At 41.8% G+C, this 19,124-nt stretch overlaps 1 protein-coding gene across 7 annotated transcripts in view; it reads left to right on the top strand.

The window, feature by feature from the left end:
- LOC142497744 (uncharacterized) overlaps window positions 1–19,124 on the top strand; it is a 105,664-nt gene that overhangs the window by 33,998 nt on the left and 52,542 nt on the right. For 4 of the 7 annotated variants that reach the window (XM_075605999.1, XM_075606000.1, XM_075606002.1 and 1 more), the window contains 2 exons: window positions 5,461–5,541; window positions 5,915–6,996. The exons of the other annotated variants lie outside the window; for them this stretch is intronic. In XM_075605999.1, coding sequence (XP_075462114.1) covers window positions 5,535–5,541; window positions 5,915–6,996 — 1,089 coding nt within the window. In that variant the 5' untranslated portion in view covers window positions 5,461–5,534. Of the gene's footprint in view, window positions 1–5,460; window positions 5,542–5,914; window positions 6,997–19,124 lie in introns of those variants that run through there. 7 annotated transcript variants of the gene reach the window in all.

Below are 19,124 nucleotides of genomic sequence, written 5' to 3'. Positions count from 1 at the left end.
AGTGCTGCAGATCAGCAGTCTGGCATGGTAGCAGTGTCTTGGAAACTATCATAAAACCTGTGTAATGTGAAACAGGCACCACTTCTCTCTCTCTCTGTATTTAACGTATTGTGTTTTTCCTTTTAGCGATAATAAAGGCTTTCTTGTTAAAAAAAAAAAATAGGGCTGCTGGGTTTCCACTATAATTGAATTTTGCGAAGTATAAATTAAAATGTGACAATATTCATGTTTTTGCTTTTTTCAGAAGCACAGACATAAATTATAATACTAGGTCTGTTTTCTCCACAAGAACTCAACCAGACAACCTGTTTTTATAAAATTCCCTATATAAAGATAGAAAAGTATACAGGCATACCCCAGTTTAAGTACACTCACTTTAAGTACACTCGCGAGTAAGTACATCTCGCTCAATAGGCAAACGCCAGCTCACGCATGCGCCTGTCAGCACATCCTGAACAGAAATACCGGCTCCCTACCTGTACCGAAGCTGTGCGCAAGCGGGTAGACTATAGAGTCTGTTACAAATGCGTTATTTACATCAGTTATGCATGTATATGACGTTTGCAGTACAGTATATGCATCGATAAGTGGGAAAAAGGTAGTGCTTCACTTCAAGTACATTTTCGCTTTACATACATGCTCTGGTCCCATTGCGTACGTTAATGTGGGGTATGCCTGTATAGCACTATATATAGTGAGTTAGGGAAGTGTGATGTTATATACATACACCTATACACATAGGCCATGTATAGCTATTGTGTGTTTATATAGTGCCCGGGTACTAATACTTGTTGAGTGTGTTCATCTGGTTCCTCCTCATGAGTTTTCACTCCTGCTTATTATTACTGATATTTATATCACTCTAGGGGGATTTTTTGCCGATTGACAATTTTTGGGTGTATTTTAAATGTTTTCATCATTTCATGGTGTGTTCCATTTGATTATTGTTCTAATAAAATATATTGATATTTTTGCACATCTTAGTGTGCCCCTATTGGGAAGAATTCTTTTGACTGACCCTTTTTGTTTTCGTTGTCTTTTTCTGTTTTCCTATATGAATACTTGTATGTCTTCCTGAGAACACCATTCCCCTTTGTGTATTAGTGGGATTTAATTTATTGAATATATTTACGATTTATATTGTAGTGCATATTTTTAGTTTGTGGGTGTAGCACTGCTCCCCCCCCCCCCCCCCCCCTCTGGGAGATTTTACCTAGGCTACAGGTCCGTGTGGTGCTTGTTACCTGTGAGAGTCCAGGAGAGATGTGATTCCGCGATGTTATGGGGAGCAGGACAGGCTTTAGGTGATCCTCAGGTTCTTTTCATTTGGCTACAGCCCATCCAGTCACAGTAGGCTCCAACAGAGCTGTTTGCAGTCCCTACCATGACAGTCTTTTCTCCTATACTCCTGCCCAATAGACTGCGACTTAGTCAGAAGTATATAAAAGGGATTTTTATTTGGTGCAGCCACTGCAGGTGGTATTACAGTGTTGCATCTTTGTGGAGAATGGGTTCAAGACCCCTGGATGGTGCAGGACAGATGGCAATGTTGAGGCATTGTGCTATGCACAGATCTTGAGCTCCTCAACCCCAGGAGGGGCTGAGCTCCTCTCCCTTCCCTGGCTGGGAAGGACTCCAACTCCAATTCCTCTCCCCAGGAGGGGCTGAGGACAACTGACTCTATATATGGAATGCCTCCTCCCTAATGCAAAAAGGGGAGGCACAGGTTCTGCACCATGATTGGCTGCAACACAGACCCAGGGTCACCTCCTCTCCTGCCACTCAGGGAGGCTGCGTGAGAGGGGGGGGGGGATAGCCTGTCACTGTCTGTAGCTATCAGAACTTGTGTGACAGGATGGCAGAAAGATAGTCTGGACTAGCCATGGCTATATAGGTGTAGCCCTGACTGGTTTGGGGCTACGAGTCTTCCCTCCTCCTGGCTATAAGCCCTAGTAAAAGCAGGCTTACCAGGAGTAATCATGGGTTTTCCCCACTTCTTTGCAGCCACAGTGAGTCACAGAGAAGGCAGTGCAACCAGGCCTTGTGTTCAATCAGAGGCACGAGGCCTGGTTCTTGCTTTGCCTGTACTTAATGAACTGCACTTCCTGATTTAGTCAGTTGCCTCTACCTTGTGAGAGGCTGGTCTACCCATAGCAATTGTGCAGGGCTCTGCCAATCTGGGGCCCTCCCTTAGGGGAGCGTTAGGAGACTATTCCCCTTACTCCACCAGGGAGTAAGAGAAGAGCTAGGACTGCTTCTGGTGCCTTTGGCTGGGAGTGAAGGTTCAGGGACATCCTGAGGGTGAAGGCCCTAAGCTCTGCTGTTGCGGTACCATTGAGGTGTGCTAATAAAGTGTTCCAGTTGTTTACCATACCTTCTTGCCTGAGACTGAAATCTATCAGGGAGAAGAGTAAAGAAGTTCTCCTGCAGGGATTTCACCCCTCAACCCTGTGGTCTGCAAGAGATGGAGGTGCTGTCACCGTGAGTATGAATCAGTTATATATACCCCAGAAGCCTGTTCTGACATCCCCTACCATCATGCGGGAGACTCAGATCCACTGTGAGTCAGCATGTATGCACCACCACACTGCATGTAGCAGCAGTTTAATCTCCCAGAGCGGGGGGAGGGAACATGTGCAACATAGGCTTATTTCTATAGTAAATATGGAGAACAGATTTAAGTTAGATAAGAAAAATTAAAGACAATTAAATGTTAAATAATAACAGAAAATATGCAAATAAAACATATATGAGTGCAGCTGTGCTATATGGAACCATTGGAAGTATCCACATCTACTAATCCATGACCTTACAAAGACAATGTTATAAATACAAAAGACTAGCCATTACACGTTGGCAGAAATAATAGGTTTTTTTCCCTGTATAGCATTGAGTGCACGCTGCACTATATATAGCATTTTTGCAGACACGGGTACCTGCCCCATAGAGCTTGCAAACTATGTGTTTGGTGCCTGAGCACAGGGTGATAAAGTTACTCGCCCAAGGTCACAAGAGCTGACACCGGCATGTGAACAAGGTTCCCCTGATTCAAACTTAGTGTCTTTGTTTTCAGAGTCGGTGTCTTTACTCACGGAGCCACTTTTTAAGACCATATTATTATTATTATCTTTTATTTCTATGGCACCAACATGTTCTGCAGCAGAGTACAATGTGGGAGGGTTAAGAATAGCATTGTATGACAAAAGAGAACATATAATGTAGCAGAGTATCCCTCCTGGCATCTGGGGGCACTTATGTAACTCACCAGCATTTCTATTGTGAGTGAGGCGGCCATATTGGAAGAAGCATACTGGCAGAACTACATATCTGAACTATGACCCAGGATAGAGACAGTGCTTGCTGAGTGAGGAAGTAAGCAGGCTGTCATGGGAGCAAGCACAGTCTCCTAGGAATAGGACAGTATTCCCCTAGGCCCAGAAAGGCCCCATCTATCATAGCTTGTGTGTTATAGGGTGACCAGTAGTAAGGGACCTTTCCTGTAGTAAGACATTCGGTGGTGATGCTGACGCGGGAGGGACCGACGCGGAGACCTCCTTTCAGCCTAAGGAACCATTAGCTCTACAGCCAGGTGTGAGGAATGAAGTGAGTGTTGTCGTAGGCCATGCACCGTGGGACAAAGCGTCTGTCTCCACAAAGGTGTCAGACCAACGTTGCCCGAGCTACAGCAAAGGTACCCAATGATGCACCAGCACAGCAAGGTGGTAGCGCTAAAACACACACACGCACACTATCCGAGACATTGCGGGTCGCCTTTGCATTCCCTTACATCTGGGCTCTATCCTAGCGGAGGGTAAAGGTGAATATATCGTTCTCCAGGTTGGAGTTAGAGGGGTTAGTATTCTGTGTTATGATGGCAAAAGGTGACACCGAGTGCTCATTTGCATGTCATTTCCCAGAATCCCTTGCTGTAGTGGAAGCGCTGTATGCTGGGCGATAATGGGGAAAGACAGGGTTGCAGACCTGTCTAAGACATGCAAATGAGCATACAGTAATATTTACAGTTGCTTTATATATATATATCTATGTGTGTGTTTGGAAACATGTATTGGCTCAGCTATCGTGGATGACATCATTATGAGTAAACATACACAACTTAACCTGCATGAAGGGATAATGTGTAATGATCTTCCAAATAACACACTGCAACCTTCTACCTTACAAAGCATTCAACAAGTTTGCCCTATAGTTGAAAGCTGAATGTATGTGTGAATCTTTGTACAAACAATGGGTTAACATGCATAACCACAAAGCACATCCGCACTCATTGTTTGTCACAGTAATGTATAACTTTGTTATACTGTGTCTGTGCACACAAAATGCCTAATTCACTTTTTCATGTATGTGTCGATACATATATACATATATATATATATATATATATATATATATATATATATATATATATATAAATTAGTGATAATCTATTTTACACATATAATCAAGTCTTGCATGGAAGATTGTGCATTCAAAGGCGAACATTCATAATTTGCACAAACACATTTCGTTATGTTATATTAAAGCTCTTTTTTCGCTTCATGTTGTATAATGAGAGCATAAATAGGAACATGTACCATATGGTATTTAATTGTGTTCATATGTAACTCACTTCAGATTTTTATTTCGCTCATGTACCGGTGTGTGAAACCAGCTGCAATTTATATATAATCACAGCATAGAGGTGAACACAGGGGGTGGGGTCGGGCACAGAGCCAGATCACAGGGTCATATTAGGGTCAAGTCTTGTTTGGCTTCCAGGTGGTAGAACCAAATAAAAAGTCAGGGTGCTGTCACGTCTTGGGGGAGGGACTACAGTTGTTACAAGCTGACAAGGTGAACAGAAGTTAATCACATTCATTTGAAATGGTAATTCTATGAAGACTTTCACCCACCAGGCCACTATATATGAAAACGTACGTGTCATTCGTTCACTCATATTTCTTTTTACCTTATAGATACGCCACATTATCACACCAGTACCATCTGTGAGCAACACACTGCATGTGTTGATGAGTGTCAGCCACATTGAGCGCTACACCTGCTTCTCTTAAATGTTCAGACAGATCACTAAACACATTCATTCACATTTCCACAATTAGGTACTAAATTATAAGCAGAGTCAACTTTGCTGTCATGGTAGTGATGTACATTATTATTGTTAGATTACTACACAAGATATGCAGTGTATGTACAACAGAACACTTAATTTTACAACGCATTCCTGCATGAACATTGTATGTTGTATGGTGTTTAAAATAAATGCGCCAATTAGGTTCACATGTACATTTATGTTAAGATGGATAATGTACAGCTTGCCAGAAACATATCATTGTCATTTCGTTATGTGATGCTGATATTTAGCCATAAATACTCCCACTACACAAACTACATGTACATTATGTACACATGTCAATAAAATTCTGATGTTATTCTTCTATATAGTTGCTCCTGAAGCTCCTGTGTCACCTGACACTGAACATGTCTCATCACCTGGCTCATCAAGCTCATCATCAAGCATGGAAGGTGAGTGTATGAGGTGCAGCACATCTAATGTGTACATTTGTAGAATTTCATTTGCCATGCAAAAGAAATGCCTTTCCCATGTAATGAACTTCACATCAGTTATTGTCACAGAAGATGTAGTGTTTCCTAACAACATGTATTGTGTGTGTTGTAAACTATCAGCTAGGAGTTGTGAGGTTACAACAACCTTTCATTCATTCTTCTTTCACACTGAGTCGAAACATCATTGCTACTTCAAGCATCAACTTTTAATTGGACACAAATTAAAAATTATGGAAACATGTTATGTGTTCCACTATGAGAACAACTATCATTATATTGAAAAACAAGTGAAAGTTCCATGGCAGTTCATAATGTATTTATTTATTTGTAGAACCAGATGTTGCCACTCAAGGACAAATTCACTCAAGTGACCATAAAGATGTTGACACTCCTGGATTAACCCAGCATTCAAGTCCTCCTGCTCGTGACACCTACTCAGCTATTGCAGCTTCTGAAGAAAGAATCTTGGGTGTAGAAAATCCTCGCCATTCAGAAATGATGTCAGTGCTTGAAAGGATGATATCACTGCATGAAAGGATGCATGGAAGGTCAATATCACAAATGTCACAAATTCAAAAAGTCATCATCCAAGTTCCTAAAGAAATCCAAAATGGAAACAGGACATTACAAGCACTAGTTGTGAATCTAAGCCAAGCAAATCAGTTGCGAATGACAGCAAGAGAACAACAATTCAACTTTACCCCATCTGAGGATGGATCTTTACATGCTGCTACTTTTTCTCCTGAGTCATCAGTTCTTCCTTCCCCAGTTCGGGATGATACCGGTACAGTAGGTGCAAGTTCTGTGCAGGTCCCTCTCAACATCGAACCACTTACATCTGTTCAAAATCTGGAACAGATACCTACAAATGAGACACGAAAAAGAAAGTTAGGGCAACAATTACTACTAACCAGCTTTTGGAAAAAGATTAAAACACCAAAACAAGAAACTGCTCCACCATCACTCTTGCAATGTTTATCAAGTGCTTCACAACTGCCACAGCCCACACCCAGTGCCCCTGAATTGCAACAGCCCACACCCAGTGCCCCTGATGTGCAACAGGCCACACCCAGTGCCCCTGAAGTGCAACAGCCCACACTTAGTGCCACTGAAGTGCAACAGGCCACACCCAGTGCCCCTGAAGTGCAACAGCCCACACCCAGTGCCCCTGAAGTGCAACAGGCCACACCCAGTGCCCCTGAATTGCAACAGCCCACACCCAGTGCCCCTGAAGTGCAACAGGCCACACCCAGTGCCCCTGAAGTGCAACAGCCCACACCCAGTGCAACAGAACTGCCACAGGCCAGCACAAGTCATACAGTTAAGGCCAAAGTACTTGGCAAAGGGAAAAGGCAAACACAACAGCCAACAAGCAGGCCTGTGACTCGCTCTCAAAAGGATAAACAAAAATAAATAATCACATTCACTAAATTTGTTGGTGTCCTGGTGGTGTTTACTGCAGACTATTTCATGCATAGCGTATGTATGATCATGTACAGATGCTTGATAACATTCAAGTATGTCCTTGTACATATGAATGTTTAGAAATGGTAACTGACTGAATGAAGGCATATTTAATAACATATGAATATGTATTAATCATCAGTTGATTAATGGTACAACATTATTACACACTTGCCATGTTAATAGAAGCTGACATTCACTTAGCTCTTGTTCAAGATGAGATGTATGTGTGTTATTTTGGTTATGTAGATAGTCATTTCATGCTAATATTATTGACATACAACTGTAAGTAAGTACCCATATAACAGCATACATTTTTATGTTATGTTTTCTGGTGTCTTAACTCTGTAACACATTACTTACCTTAATCTTCTTTCATAGTTCATAATGTTGGCATGTGATCATGTATGATTTTTGGTTACAATAACAGATCTGTAAGTGTGTATGAATATATCTGTATTCTCTCTGTTCTCTATGGATATATGTATACACACACACACACACACACACACACACACACACACACACACACACACACACACACACACACACACACACACACACACACACACACACACACACACACACACACACACACACACACACACACACACACACACGGTGTGTGTGTGTGTATATATATATATATATATATATATATATATATATATATATATATATATATATATTAACTGATATATAGATATAGATATATATATATATATATATATATATATATATATATATATATATATATATATATATATAAATATCTCTGCCACTGTTGTTAGCAAACAGGCCTTCTCTTCTGTTAATGAGATATAAATGTTAGGACACTTGCTAAAATTATGGTATCACTATGATTGAGCCCCTTATTCACTGAGCTGTATTTAACTTTCAATATGATTACAACAAGGCCTACTTACACACATCAATGGCTTTAGTTTAGCACTCTATATATAATATATATATATAATCAGAATGAACAGAACAGGCCTTCATGGCTCAAAAGAGGCCTTGTTTGCTGTTAAATACAACTTCTACACAGCTGACTCAAATAGGCCCTCAAACATACTCACCCAGTAATGTTATAAACTGTAATGAACTGTTAAGATAATTACAACAAGGCCTGTTTGCACACAAGGCCTTCAATGTAGCAATATATATATATGTAGCCCTTTTTGTGAATCCCTGCTTTAAAGGAACTACTGGTGTTATATATACCTGTGGCTTCAGGAGCTCTGAGCCTCCGCTGTCAGGGAGCCTGGGGTCATACCCTTTCTTATCATGGTGCAGCGCCTCCACTTACCCAGGATCCCCATATTAGAGAATCTACCCTGAGCAAGAAACATAACAACGGTATTGTGCAACAGGCAACCTTTTACTATTGAGATTAACTAACGGAATCGTGCAGAGTATACATGACATGTATAAGACCCTTATACTCTACAAAACATAACGTAACACACACACAGTGGCTCAGCCACACCTTGCTAGGAATAATGTTCTGTACACAGGTGGCTCTGCCACTCTCCCAAAGAGTATGTCCTGTAACTAGTATATGTATGGAATAGTGTGATGGCACACTGGTGCCCCCAATTAGTTAGTGGGAGGCGGGATCAGCGCCTGGTGACCGGTGTAGGTGCACTTGTTGACTAACGATACCTTCCGGTCACTACGGTGACCACACCACTTCACACAGGGTCCCTAGTGTTGCTCCAGCCTTGCGCCGACACTCCGCTATGCTGTGCGGTCTGTTCTCCAGCCCAAGATGGCGTCCGCAACTCCGCAGCTGAACCCGCACTAATGGGATACGTCCCTAACTGCTACGGCCGTCCCTACAAAAACGGCACCCTACGATGACAGGGGTAATGCTCCTCGGGGCTGGGGAATGTCTCTCACCTAAGCGGAAGGGTCACTGACCCTCCGCTCACGCACACGAGGTTCCGCCACCTTCCTCCTTCACCTCTCACTCGTGTCTCCCACCGCCCACACGCATCCTGTCTCTCTATCCAGAGTCTCGCACCCTATTGGTCCTCAGCCTCAACTGACTCTCCCACAGTTCAGAGTTCAGAGTGCAACCCCCAAAGTCCCTCCAGATTGGTTGCCTTTCGCGCGCTTCCCTCGCGCATGCGCAGCCTGACTATTCACACAATGACCTTACTGGCAAAAGAACAGTATGGCGCTTCCTTTATTAGTGACAGCGCGGAACCCTCATATATATGTATACACATCCTTACATATATATAGCAATATGTATATATATATATATATATATACAATATATAGTTAATTATATATAGATAAATATATATATGTTGATATATTTATATATATTTAATTATATTTATTTATATATATATCTATATCTATGTATATATCAAGAGAGACTAACAGAGAGAGTCAAAGAGAGAGAGAAACAGAGAGAGAAAGAGAGAGAAACAGAGAGAAACAGAGAGAGAGAGAGAAAAGCAGAAAAATAGACAAAGAGAGAGATGTGTGTGTGTTGTTAATTTTAGCTATGTGTAAGCAGAAATCTGTTCATCCTAGCACTGTAGAAGATTTCACACACATTGTTATTCTAATTAAAATCGTCAACTTGTTTTGCACATGTTGATTGCCTAAGGCGAAAGTAAAGTTTCGATTCATGTGAAAAGAGTATCTTAGACAAAGAATTTCTGCCAATTATTGTAACAAATTTCTGGTGGGAGAAAACCTAGGCGTATAACAGTTAGGTTGTATTATAACCTTGGAATAAACCATGAAGATAACATGTAACTATTCACACATTCAGCAGACATCCGTATGCGCTCAACTTAGACACTGTACACTTGAACAGAGAAGAAATGGCAGAAGCTTCCATATTGCACAGCCATCCACGTAAATCATACAAATTTATGATTTATGAAGCAATCGAATCAACGGCTGAGAAGAGGGCAACCGTGGGCCAAATATATGACTTGATCCAAAAGAAATATCCATACTACCAAGAACCAGCCAGACAAAGAAATGTTAAAACTTCTGTACGATTCACTTTATCCGCAAATGAATGTTTTGAGCGTGTCCATGATCTGCTAGATCAACGATATGGATGCTGGCATGTTGCGCCATCATTTAAACTTACCATGGAACATGGAACATATCTTCTGTTAAATAGCATATTTTAGCCTAATACCAGTTACACTGAATCTGCACCGAGTGTCGCGTCTGCTGATATACCTGCACCCTCCATTCATCAAGACCAGATGCAAGATGGACATAACTACTATGATATGTATCCAAACTTATATGGCCAATAGCAATGTGGATGTGAAAACAACCAACAACTGTACGTACCTCCGGACGTCTTGTTTGAAGAAGCCACTGCAGATCCATATGACCGCCTCATGGAGATGTGTGTGATTCAGGATTCAACGGTTACCTCAACCATGGATGATACCGTTGTGCCTTCCTGGAGCGAATTGTTGGAGCCAAATCAGTTTTGACTTCTACAAGAATGGTAAATACAAATGTCGTTATGCCTTTACTCAAGTTATATATGTGTACATTAATAATATACACCATTTGTTAACCAAATGAGTGGATAAAACTTAACATTGCAGACAGCCTTACATGTAGCGTGCACAAAGACATTATTTCCTATAACAATATACTACATGACGAACCATTAGTACACATTGGTGACGGAGTCCTAAATCATAGATTCTTATCGCTTTTAAAGTATCATTTCAACATGTTACAGTAACTGTAACACACACACACCTCATTGTTTAGCATTCAACATATAAAAACAAAGTGTCACCCACATATGCCGTGGGAACGTGGTCATGTCGCAAGACGTCCTTAAAAAGGTTACCGATGCAAGCCCCACTCCCAACCGATGTGCGCGCGTGAAACAGTATTGGCTGTGCCCGTAGCTTATTGTTATGGTCAGTGCAGTGTGTCATGCTTGCGCGTCGGTGGGGCGGTGCGTGCATAGCGCTGGAGGCTAATGTTAATTCAGTGGGAGGGGTTTTGCATGCATTTCACGGTGCCTTAACATGACATCAAACGTATTTTGTTAGCTCATTGGCTGATCGTCCGTTTTTTCCGTGGGCACACGTCCATTTACAAAGTTTAGATATGTACGTGTGTAGAAGTGAATTTGTTTCGCTTCCATATCATAACTTCCAGCCATGATATGCATACTGCTAGCAGCACCATTGAGGGACATGTATTGAACGCACAGCGTACACATCGTTTGGCGCATGCGCTAAGGCTTAGTCCACACATTCGTGACGTGCGCTCACAACAGACGCCGGAACAAACATATCAGTAGTAATGCGAGCAACGCCATTAGAAAAATGAGACAGTTCTGTATCTGTAGTTTTATCCTTGCAGTTTAAACATATACGTAACTTATGCGTGAATATCCACAATCATATAGAGATGTGTTAAGCGTTGTCATGCAGAGACATATATAAATGTGCCATCTTTGAACACCATGTGTTTGCTGTATTTCACAGATGTCGAGGATGAATACATGGGACCAATGTATGATTTCAGATGGGCCAATCGTTTACTGAGATGATTGTGATGACTAGCGACCAACTATTATAATAAATATGTAACAATGCTTTCAATGATTGGTGCGCAGATTAACAATCACTACATAATGTTATCCTATTGTGCAAATTTTTACTATGCACTTAATTATCATAATGATGTTGCTAAGCACTGAAGTTAGAACTTATTGATATTTTTTTTCTTTTCTACTAACATTATATGTATTGCCATGTGATATATGCAACCAACATTATCACTCAGCAAACACATTAATCTACTGTATATTATAATCTCACGTGTGACTTTTCAAAGAATGTAAATGCTACATAACAACTCGTAGACATTGTATCTGAACGTACACAATAACAATAGTGAGGTGATAGAAACTGTTTAGTCGTGTGCATTTTATATTATCACCTAAGTTGTAGTGGTAACCTAACATGCATGAGCTAATGAATGTTAGGTAAAGATCATGAAACCATGAACATTTGTGTGTACATTTTATTCACACGAGTAACTATAGTCTAGTGTTATTAGTAAACGTTCATCACATACATAGCTAAGTGAGGCCGTTGATAAAAGCAACATTATTATGTTGGTTTATATTATTTCAGGTAGAAATACATGCATCACACAAAAACTACAACACACACACACACACACTGTTGCTGAAATGTGTGCGTATGCAAATGTCCACTTCATTTATGTTCATATGTTGACATTAGTTATAAAGGATCATGATCATTATGAATAACTAACGTGAATGAAATAAAAATTATATTAACTACATTGTCATTGTATTGAATGAATTAGGAAAAGTTGAGAATCCAAAGAACTATACTTTGGAATGGTGTTAACATTTTGACAAATGTTACATGTACGTCAAATCAACACACATCTTTCACTTATACATACACATGTGACAATGTAGTAATCAACATGAAGATGAAGTGATAGAACAACTAATCACATACATTGCAATGTTAATGATGTTTAACACATTGGGGTCTTTTCATACAAACATGCATTGAGTGTTAACATCGCTCATGTGCATCAATGGATGTTCTCCTCGCATAATCACTAGCTGAGCAGGGTTTATCCCCTTATCTCCCCCACCCCTATATTCCATGAATGGATGTTGTAACGTTTGCAAAATTACATGTTATGTAATGTCCGTAATGATTTGAAAACACACTGCACAATAACCACCAAGTGTAGCTAAACGCACGGACACAATACAGAAACGACATGTTTCAATTGTCACATCTTTTTCATTACGTTCTGTTTATACATCCTGTAACTATACCTGTATCGAGGTTTGCACATCTTATGACAGATTTGAATTGAAATACATACCATGAGCAGTCATTGGAGTGATATACCTTGAAAAAGAAAACATGAATGAATAGAAATCATTGTCATGACATGTTCATTAAGGTAAGCAACACACAGAATTGACAATTTTGTATGTGATATGAAACAACATCTAGAATACGTCAAATATGATCTTAAATACACAATAGTGTACACATCATTGTGACTCACATGTCACACTCCAAAAGCAAAATTGTATGTAACCATACTGCACTAGCTATTGGTTATCGACATAGTAGGTTTATTGTGTATGCATAACCAAAAAGAGCATGTACAGAAAATATAGATTTAGTACACATTATTTCCTCACGTACACACAACACCTTTTAGTGGTAAGAAGTATAATACAACTTGTTGATGAATGACATACCGGTGCCACATGCAATTGTCCACACAGCAGAGAAGAGAAAGGTGTGAGAACCATATTCATCTGTTTCCTAAGTGAATGGTATTTGGACAAATGTATTTATCATTACAAAGAATGAATACATCTATGTAGTACTATGAACATATATGTATTTGCTTACATGAAAAATATGTGTTTATGACATTCCGACGTGTCTCAACACCACTGTCTGTTTGCTCAGTGTCAGCTGGTAAATTGACGAGATGCTCCTACTCCAAGCCCTGATGTATGTCTGTTTGTACATTATTGCGGAGTGCCACATTGTGCAAAATGCAACAAGCAATTATAATATCAGACACTTTAGCAGGCTTATATTGAAGTGCCCCACCAATTCTTTCGAGACACCTAAATCTTGTCTTGAGAAGCTCAAATGTCCTCTCTATGACGGATCGTGTAGATATATGGGCAACATTGTACATCTCCTCTGCTTCAGATTGAGAGTTTTCCAAGGGTGTCAACAGCCATGGCCTAATTCCGTATCCTGAGTCACCTATAATCCATCGTGCACAAATATGAAACAATTTGTGTTAACATTATTATATTCAACAGTTCCTAGAAAAACTAGAGTTGTTTGTTAACACATCATAATATGTACTCACCCACCAGCCAATCAGGTCCAAAATAGCCTTCTTTGAAAGCATGGAAGACTGATGAGTTTCTCAGGATAGAGGAATCGTGACTGGACCTGGGAATTTGGCTACCACATGCATAATCTTCATCGTGGCATTGCATACCACCTGTACATTCAGGGAATGGTAGTGCTTATGGTTGCGGTAAGCATGCTCACTCTGACTAGGCGGGATCAAAGCAACATGGGTGCAATCGATTGCACCCATCACACATGGTATCCCGGCTATGGTATAAAAGCCATTCCTCACTTCCAGCCACTCTGTGTGCTCTGTAGGAAAATGAATATAATTCCTAGCGTGTCTATTCAGTGCACATAGAAACTGGGTAAAGGCCCGCGAGAATGTAGATTGCGAGACCCCGCCCACTATGCCCACAGTTGTCTGGAATGACGCGGAAGCAAGATAATGTAATGAGCACAGCATTTTAACAAACCCAGGGACTGCACGACCTCTGGCTGTCACAAAATCTAAATCTCCCCGTATCTCTTCATAAAGAGCTAAGATTGCTGCTGAACTCAAACGATAGCGACTTACAATCTCCTCCTCACTCATCCCATCTAACATGGTTCTCTCCCTGTACAAACGAGGACGAGGCACAACTTCTCTCCTCTCTCTTCTCCTCTCATCTCCTTCCCCTCTCCCTCTCCCTCTCCTGTCCACGTGCCTGTCCCTGTCACTGTCCCTGCCTCTGTCCCTGTCCCTTCCTTGACCTGTGACATCCTCTCCATCAGCAAGCCTCTCGTCCAATAGAATCTTCCTCCGTCTCATAAACATTCGCATCATTTCCAGGTCTGTAGCTGTGAATGCGCAGGTAATTGCCCTCCTTTAAATACCTATGTGATGATGTCAGGTGACTTGATGAAGTGCAAGGTGTTACATTAACATATCCAAGTTGTTCACTCCCAACGTGTATCCAGTACCAATTAAAATAATTATTTATGTGTGTTCACCAGGCAATCATGATATTTGAGAATGATGTAACGTTAAGCTTTGTAGAACCATTTATTGGCAAGTATTTCTGGAATGTGTAATGCATGTACCACTTCTGAACGCAACACTCAGTCATCTAATTAGGATACAACCATGACATTGACGTTGACAAACTACGTTGCAACATGTGTAATTTGGCATGTTATTGTCACCTGTTCACATGAACTAATTGTAATGTGCAATGCATAATTTATGCCATCAGGATAGTTGCTATTGATACAGTTTCAATCATGTAAAAATGAGTAACTATTATAGATGTGTGTATAACTTAGCATGAAGTGATTCTAATGCATCGTGTACAATGTAAACATGCAATGTTATTGAGTGTCCAATTGCAGACGTCATCCAAAGAGGGAGGTCACAAAGTACATGTAAACATGAAAACATACAGCTACATTTACGTTTGATCATGCGTTACACATTACAAGCATTGTATAATGTATAGCAATATTACTATACGCTGGATCTGTTAGATGTGTGAAATCTGTTACATCATATAATAAATTGAAGCACACTTAAGTAACATGTTTGATCTGATGTGATCTGTTCCTTTAAGAGTTGAGTATAGGATTTTCCCTTGACACATCATAACATTAAGACTAATGTGACACGCAAATCATCATAACATTGAAAAGTACAATGTTATGCCAATAATAAACGTAAGCGCTGACACGATGAAGTGAATGACCTCGACACTGTAAAGCCAAGCACATTTTTATTATGAGCAATAGAACGTAAACACTCCTATAATGTTATAAGTCCCCGCTCCATTGACTCCATTGATGTAGAGATGAGCTTTTTTTTCTAAGTGCTGTCCCGGCAACCTTGCCGATCCTTCTCCCCTCCAACTTGCCAACTTGAGTTGGCGGGACCAATTGCCGATGAAATCTCAATTTCTGAGTGCCGATCAGGACCGATAAGCTGATCGGGGCTACTTGAATACAGCCGATTTCAAAAAGTGCCGAAAAGTGCCGATTTTGGCGGGAAAATGCAGATAAAAGCCTTATCGGCGCTTACTGCATGAGGCCCATAATCTTTTTATTCCATTCACCTATGTCTTCTTCTTTATCTATAGCTTGTGCCAGAGGCAGATAGTTGGCCTGAAACAATAGATCATTGTGTGGTGTATCAGGCATACCTAAATATTTGAGAGGTAAGATCCCACTCAAATGGAAAACTTGCTTTCATTTGTGACACCAAGGAATCTGGGAGACTAACATTGAGTGCCTCTGACTCTTATCTCACAATGTGATACTAATCCAAAAACATGCATCACCCTCATAGATACAGCATTGAAATCAAAGGTCTGATAGTAAAATATCATCCGCATGTGGGGCGATTTTAAATGCTTTATTGTTGAATCTCTATACGAGCTATATCTGGAATGGTGGACAGTGAACATCCTTGGCACATCCCATTAAGGATTTTGAGCTGTCCATTAAATTTAACCCTAGCCATAGGGTTACTATTTAGAGCCCTGATATATTGGGTAAATATTCGCCTAAACCCTAAGCGTTCCAATAGCTTAAACATATACTCCCATCTTACCCAATCAAATGCCTTTTCACCATATATCGACAATAACATTATACAGCTGAACCCCTTAACAACGTAACGTGGTGCTCGGGCTCCACATAATCAGACCGCATTATAACCGGGATCGCGTTAACCGGGATTACGAAATGGCCGCCACACGAGGACTTAGGCTGTGGCCCCAGTACATTTTACAGCACACGCCGCACGATCAAGTGCCACCCCTCAATGGGGCTGGGCCCAGTATGTGCCTTCGGCAGCCACGCTCTATGACCACAGCTGAGTGAAGTCATGGGCATGCCCCTGCAAAGCCCCCAATACGCCCCCCATCGCAATCTCCTGCATCTGCCACAGACCGCAGATCGCATGACCCTTCATACACTAATAGGGATTCTCTTCCACTACATCATAGGATTGGTGTGATGTCATTGGACTCTATTATCAAACTTAACTTGTACTGCACAGAACTGCCTTTCAGTAATGTGTACTAGAAGTTAAGTTTGATAATAGAGTATATGACATCACACCAAATCCTATGGTGCAGTGGTAGAGAATCCCTATTAGTGTATGAAGAGTTATGGGTTTTATTGCTGCATGGTATGCTAACATGATTAGTGTAGGGGGAGGGGAGGGGTATGTGTGTCCGTTAGCAATAAAGCATCAAATGTTATTAAAAAAAAAAAAAACCTTGGAGATGTGTGCAGTGCACGTGGATGCAGGAAGAGAGCTGCAGAGAGTAGGGAGCTGCAGATGCCGCAACTCGCGCGGCAACCATTTCCCTTAAAAAAAAAAAAACTTGGATTGTATCCTAGACCATGGCGAGTATCACAACTAGCCTCACCTGGCTTCACGGCTAGCACTCTGCACTCCAGACACGATTACGTGGTTGTAGGTCAGGGTTTATCAATATCCCCACCTCAGCCTCACGGTCCCGTCCTGTTTGTGGTGAGCACCTGTTACAATTTTAATATGTGCAGTATATCCTTCACGGGGCATTAATTTAGTCTCCCCAACCAATATTCTTTAATTGTACCTTTTACAGCATTCTCTAGGTCCAATTCAATGTGAGCATGGTCAGACTATGTGATATTACCAATTTTAACCTGCCTAATTTTAACATAGTCTTTGCCGATAACTTTCGATCTCTGTCTGCTCTGTGTTTCCTCTCAAATGGATATTCGAATGTCTGCCTCTGTTGTCAGTCTTGAAGTTGGTGCATCATTAGTTGCATTTTCACTTCTTGGTAATTTAATTTATGGTTGTGGTTCTCATGTAAGTGAAGTCAGTAACCATTTTCCTTTCCCCATCCAGCTCCGCCACTCTTGCCGCCCTGTGAGGAAAAATCTTTTTTTATTTCAAAGATCTCAAATTTGATTAATATCAATAAGCAGGTCCTTCAATATCTTCTTTAGTTGAATGCTCGTGCAAATCTGCTTTCGTTGCATATTCCACGTGGCCTTCAGCCATCTCCTCTGTTCCCTCTCTTTCAGACGAGCCTCGTGGAGCGTCTTAATATTTGTAATGCATAAGTATTGCCCAAATCTTTCTAAAATACAGTCCAACAAGTATTTCATTTACATATATAATGTTTTATATATACAGTGTTCGACAATCCTATACATTTACACGCCCGAGGCGAGAGGATTTAACCTCCGGGCGAGTAAATATTTGCCCAAGTAGCACACGTGTTTGTTTTTTTAATTTCCCCCGCCTCTCAGCAATACTTTCCCTCCTCAGCGCTTTCACTCCTCCGCCTTCCGGCAGCCAGCCCCTTCCGCGCCTGTCTGCCTCAGGCCCCTGCAAGGCCATCTGTCGCCACCCCTCCCATCAAGCCACACGTCACCTCCCCCCCACCCCAATCTCTCCCGGCTTCAGCGACCCCCCCTCACCCCAATCTCTCCTGGACTCCTTGCCCCCCCCCTCACCCCAATCTCTCCCGGCCTCAGTGACCCCCCCTCACCCCAATCTCTCCCGGCCTCAGTGACCCCCCCTCACCCCAATCTGACCCGGATCAGCCCGTCGTGAGAAGATGGTCTCCTCCTTCACCGACAGCCACTGAGCTGAGGCTGCCGCTGCCCCCATGTCCCGGTGTGTCTGACACCCGGTGACCAGCCGTATCACTAGCCCCCCCACTCCTCTCTCCCCTGTGTCCAGATCCCTCACTGCCACCCGGTGACCCGCAGTGTGTAGGGGGGGGAGAGAGAGACCACAAGTAGTCAGTCACCAACCCACCCACCCAGTCAGTCAGTCAGTCACCTACCCACCCAATCAGTCACCTACCCACCCACCCAGTCAGTCAGTCAGTCACCTACCCACCCTCCCAGTCTGTCACCTACCCACCCACCCAGTCAGTCAGTCACCTAAAGTCAGTCACCTACCCACCCACCCAGTCAGTCACCTTCCCACCCACCCAGTCAGTCAGTCACCTACCTACCTACCCACCCACCCAGTCAGTCAGTCACCTAAAGTCAGTCACCTACCCACCCAACCAGTCAGTCACCTACCCACCCACCTAGTCAGTCACCTAAAGTCACCTAATGTCCCCTACCCACCCACCCAGTCAGTCAGTCACCTACCAACCCAGTCAGTCAGTCAACCCA

Source organism: Ascaphus truei, chromosome 6, assembly GCF_040206685.1.
Source record: "Ascaphus truei isolate aAscTru1 chromosome 6, aAscTru1.hap1, whole genome shotgun sequence".
Taxonomy (NCBI): domain Eukaryota; kingdom Metazoa; phylum Chordata; class Amphibia; order Anura; family Ascaphidae; genus Ascaphus; species Ascaphus truei.
Note: the sequence above shows the minus strand (reverse complement) of the source record. Positions and strands in the feature narration are given on the sequence as shown.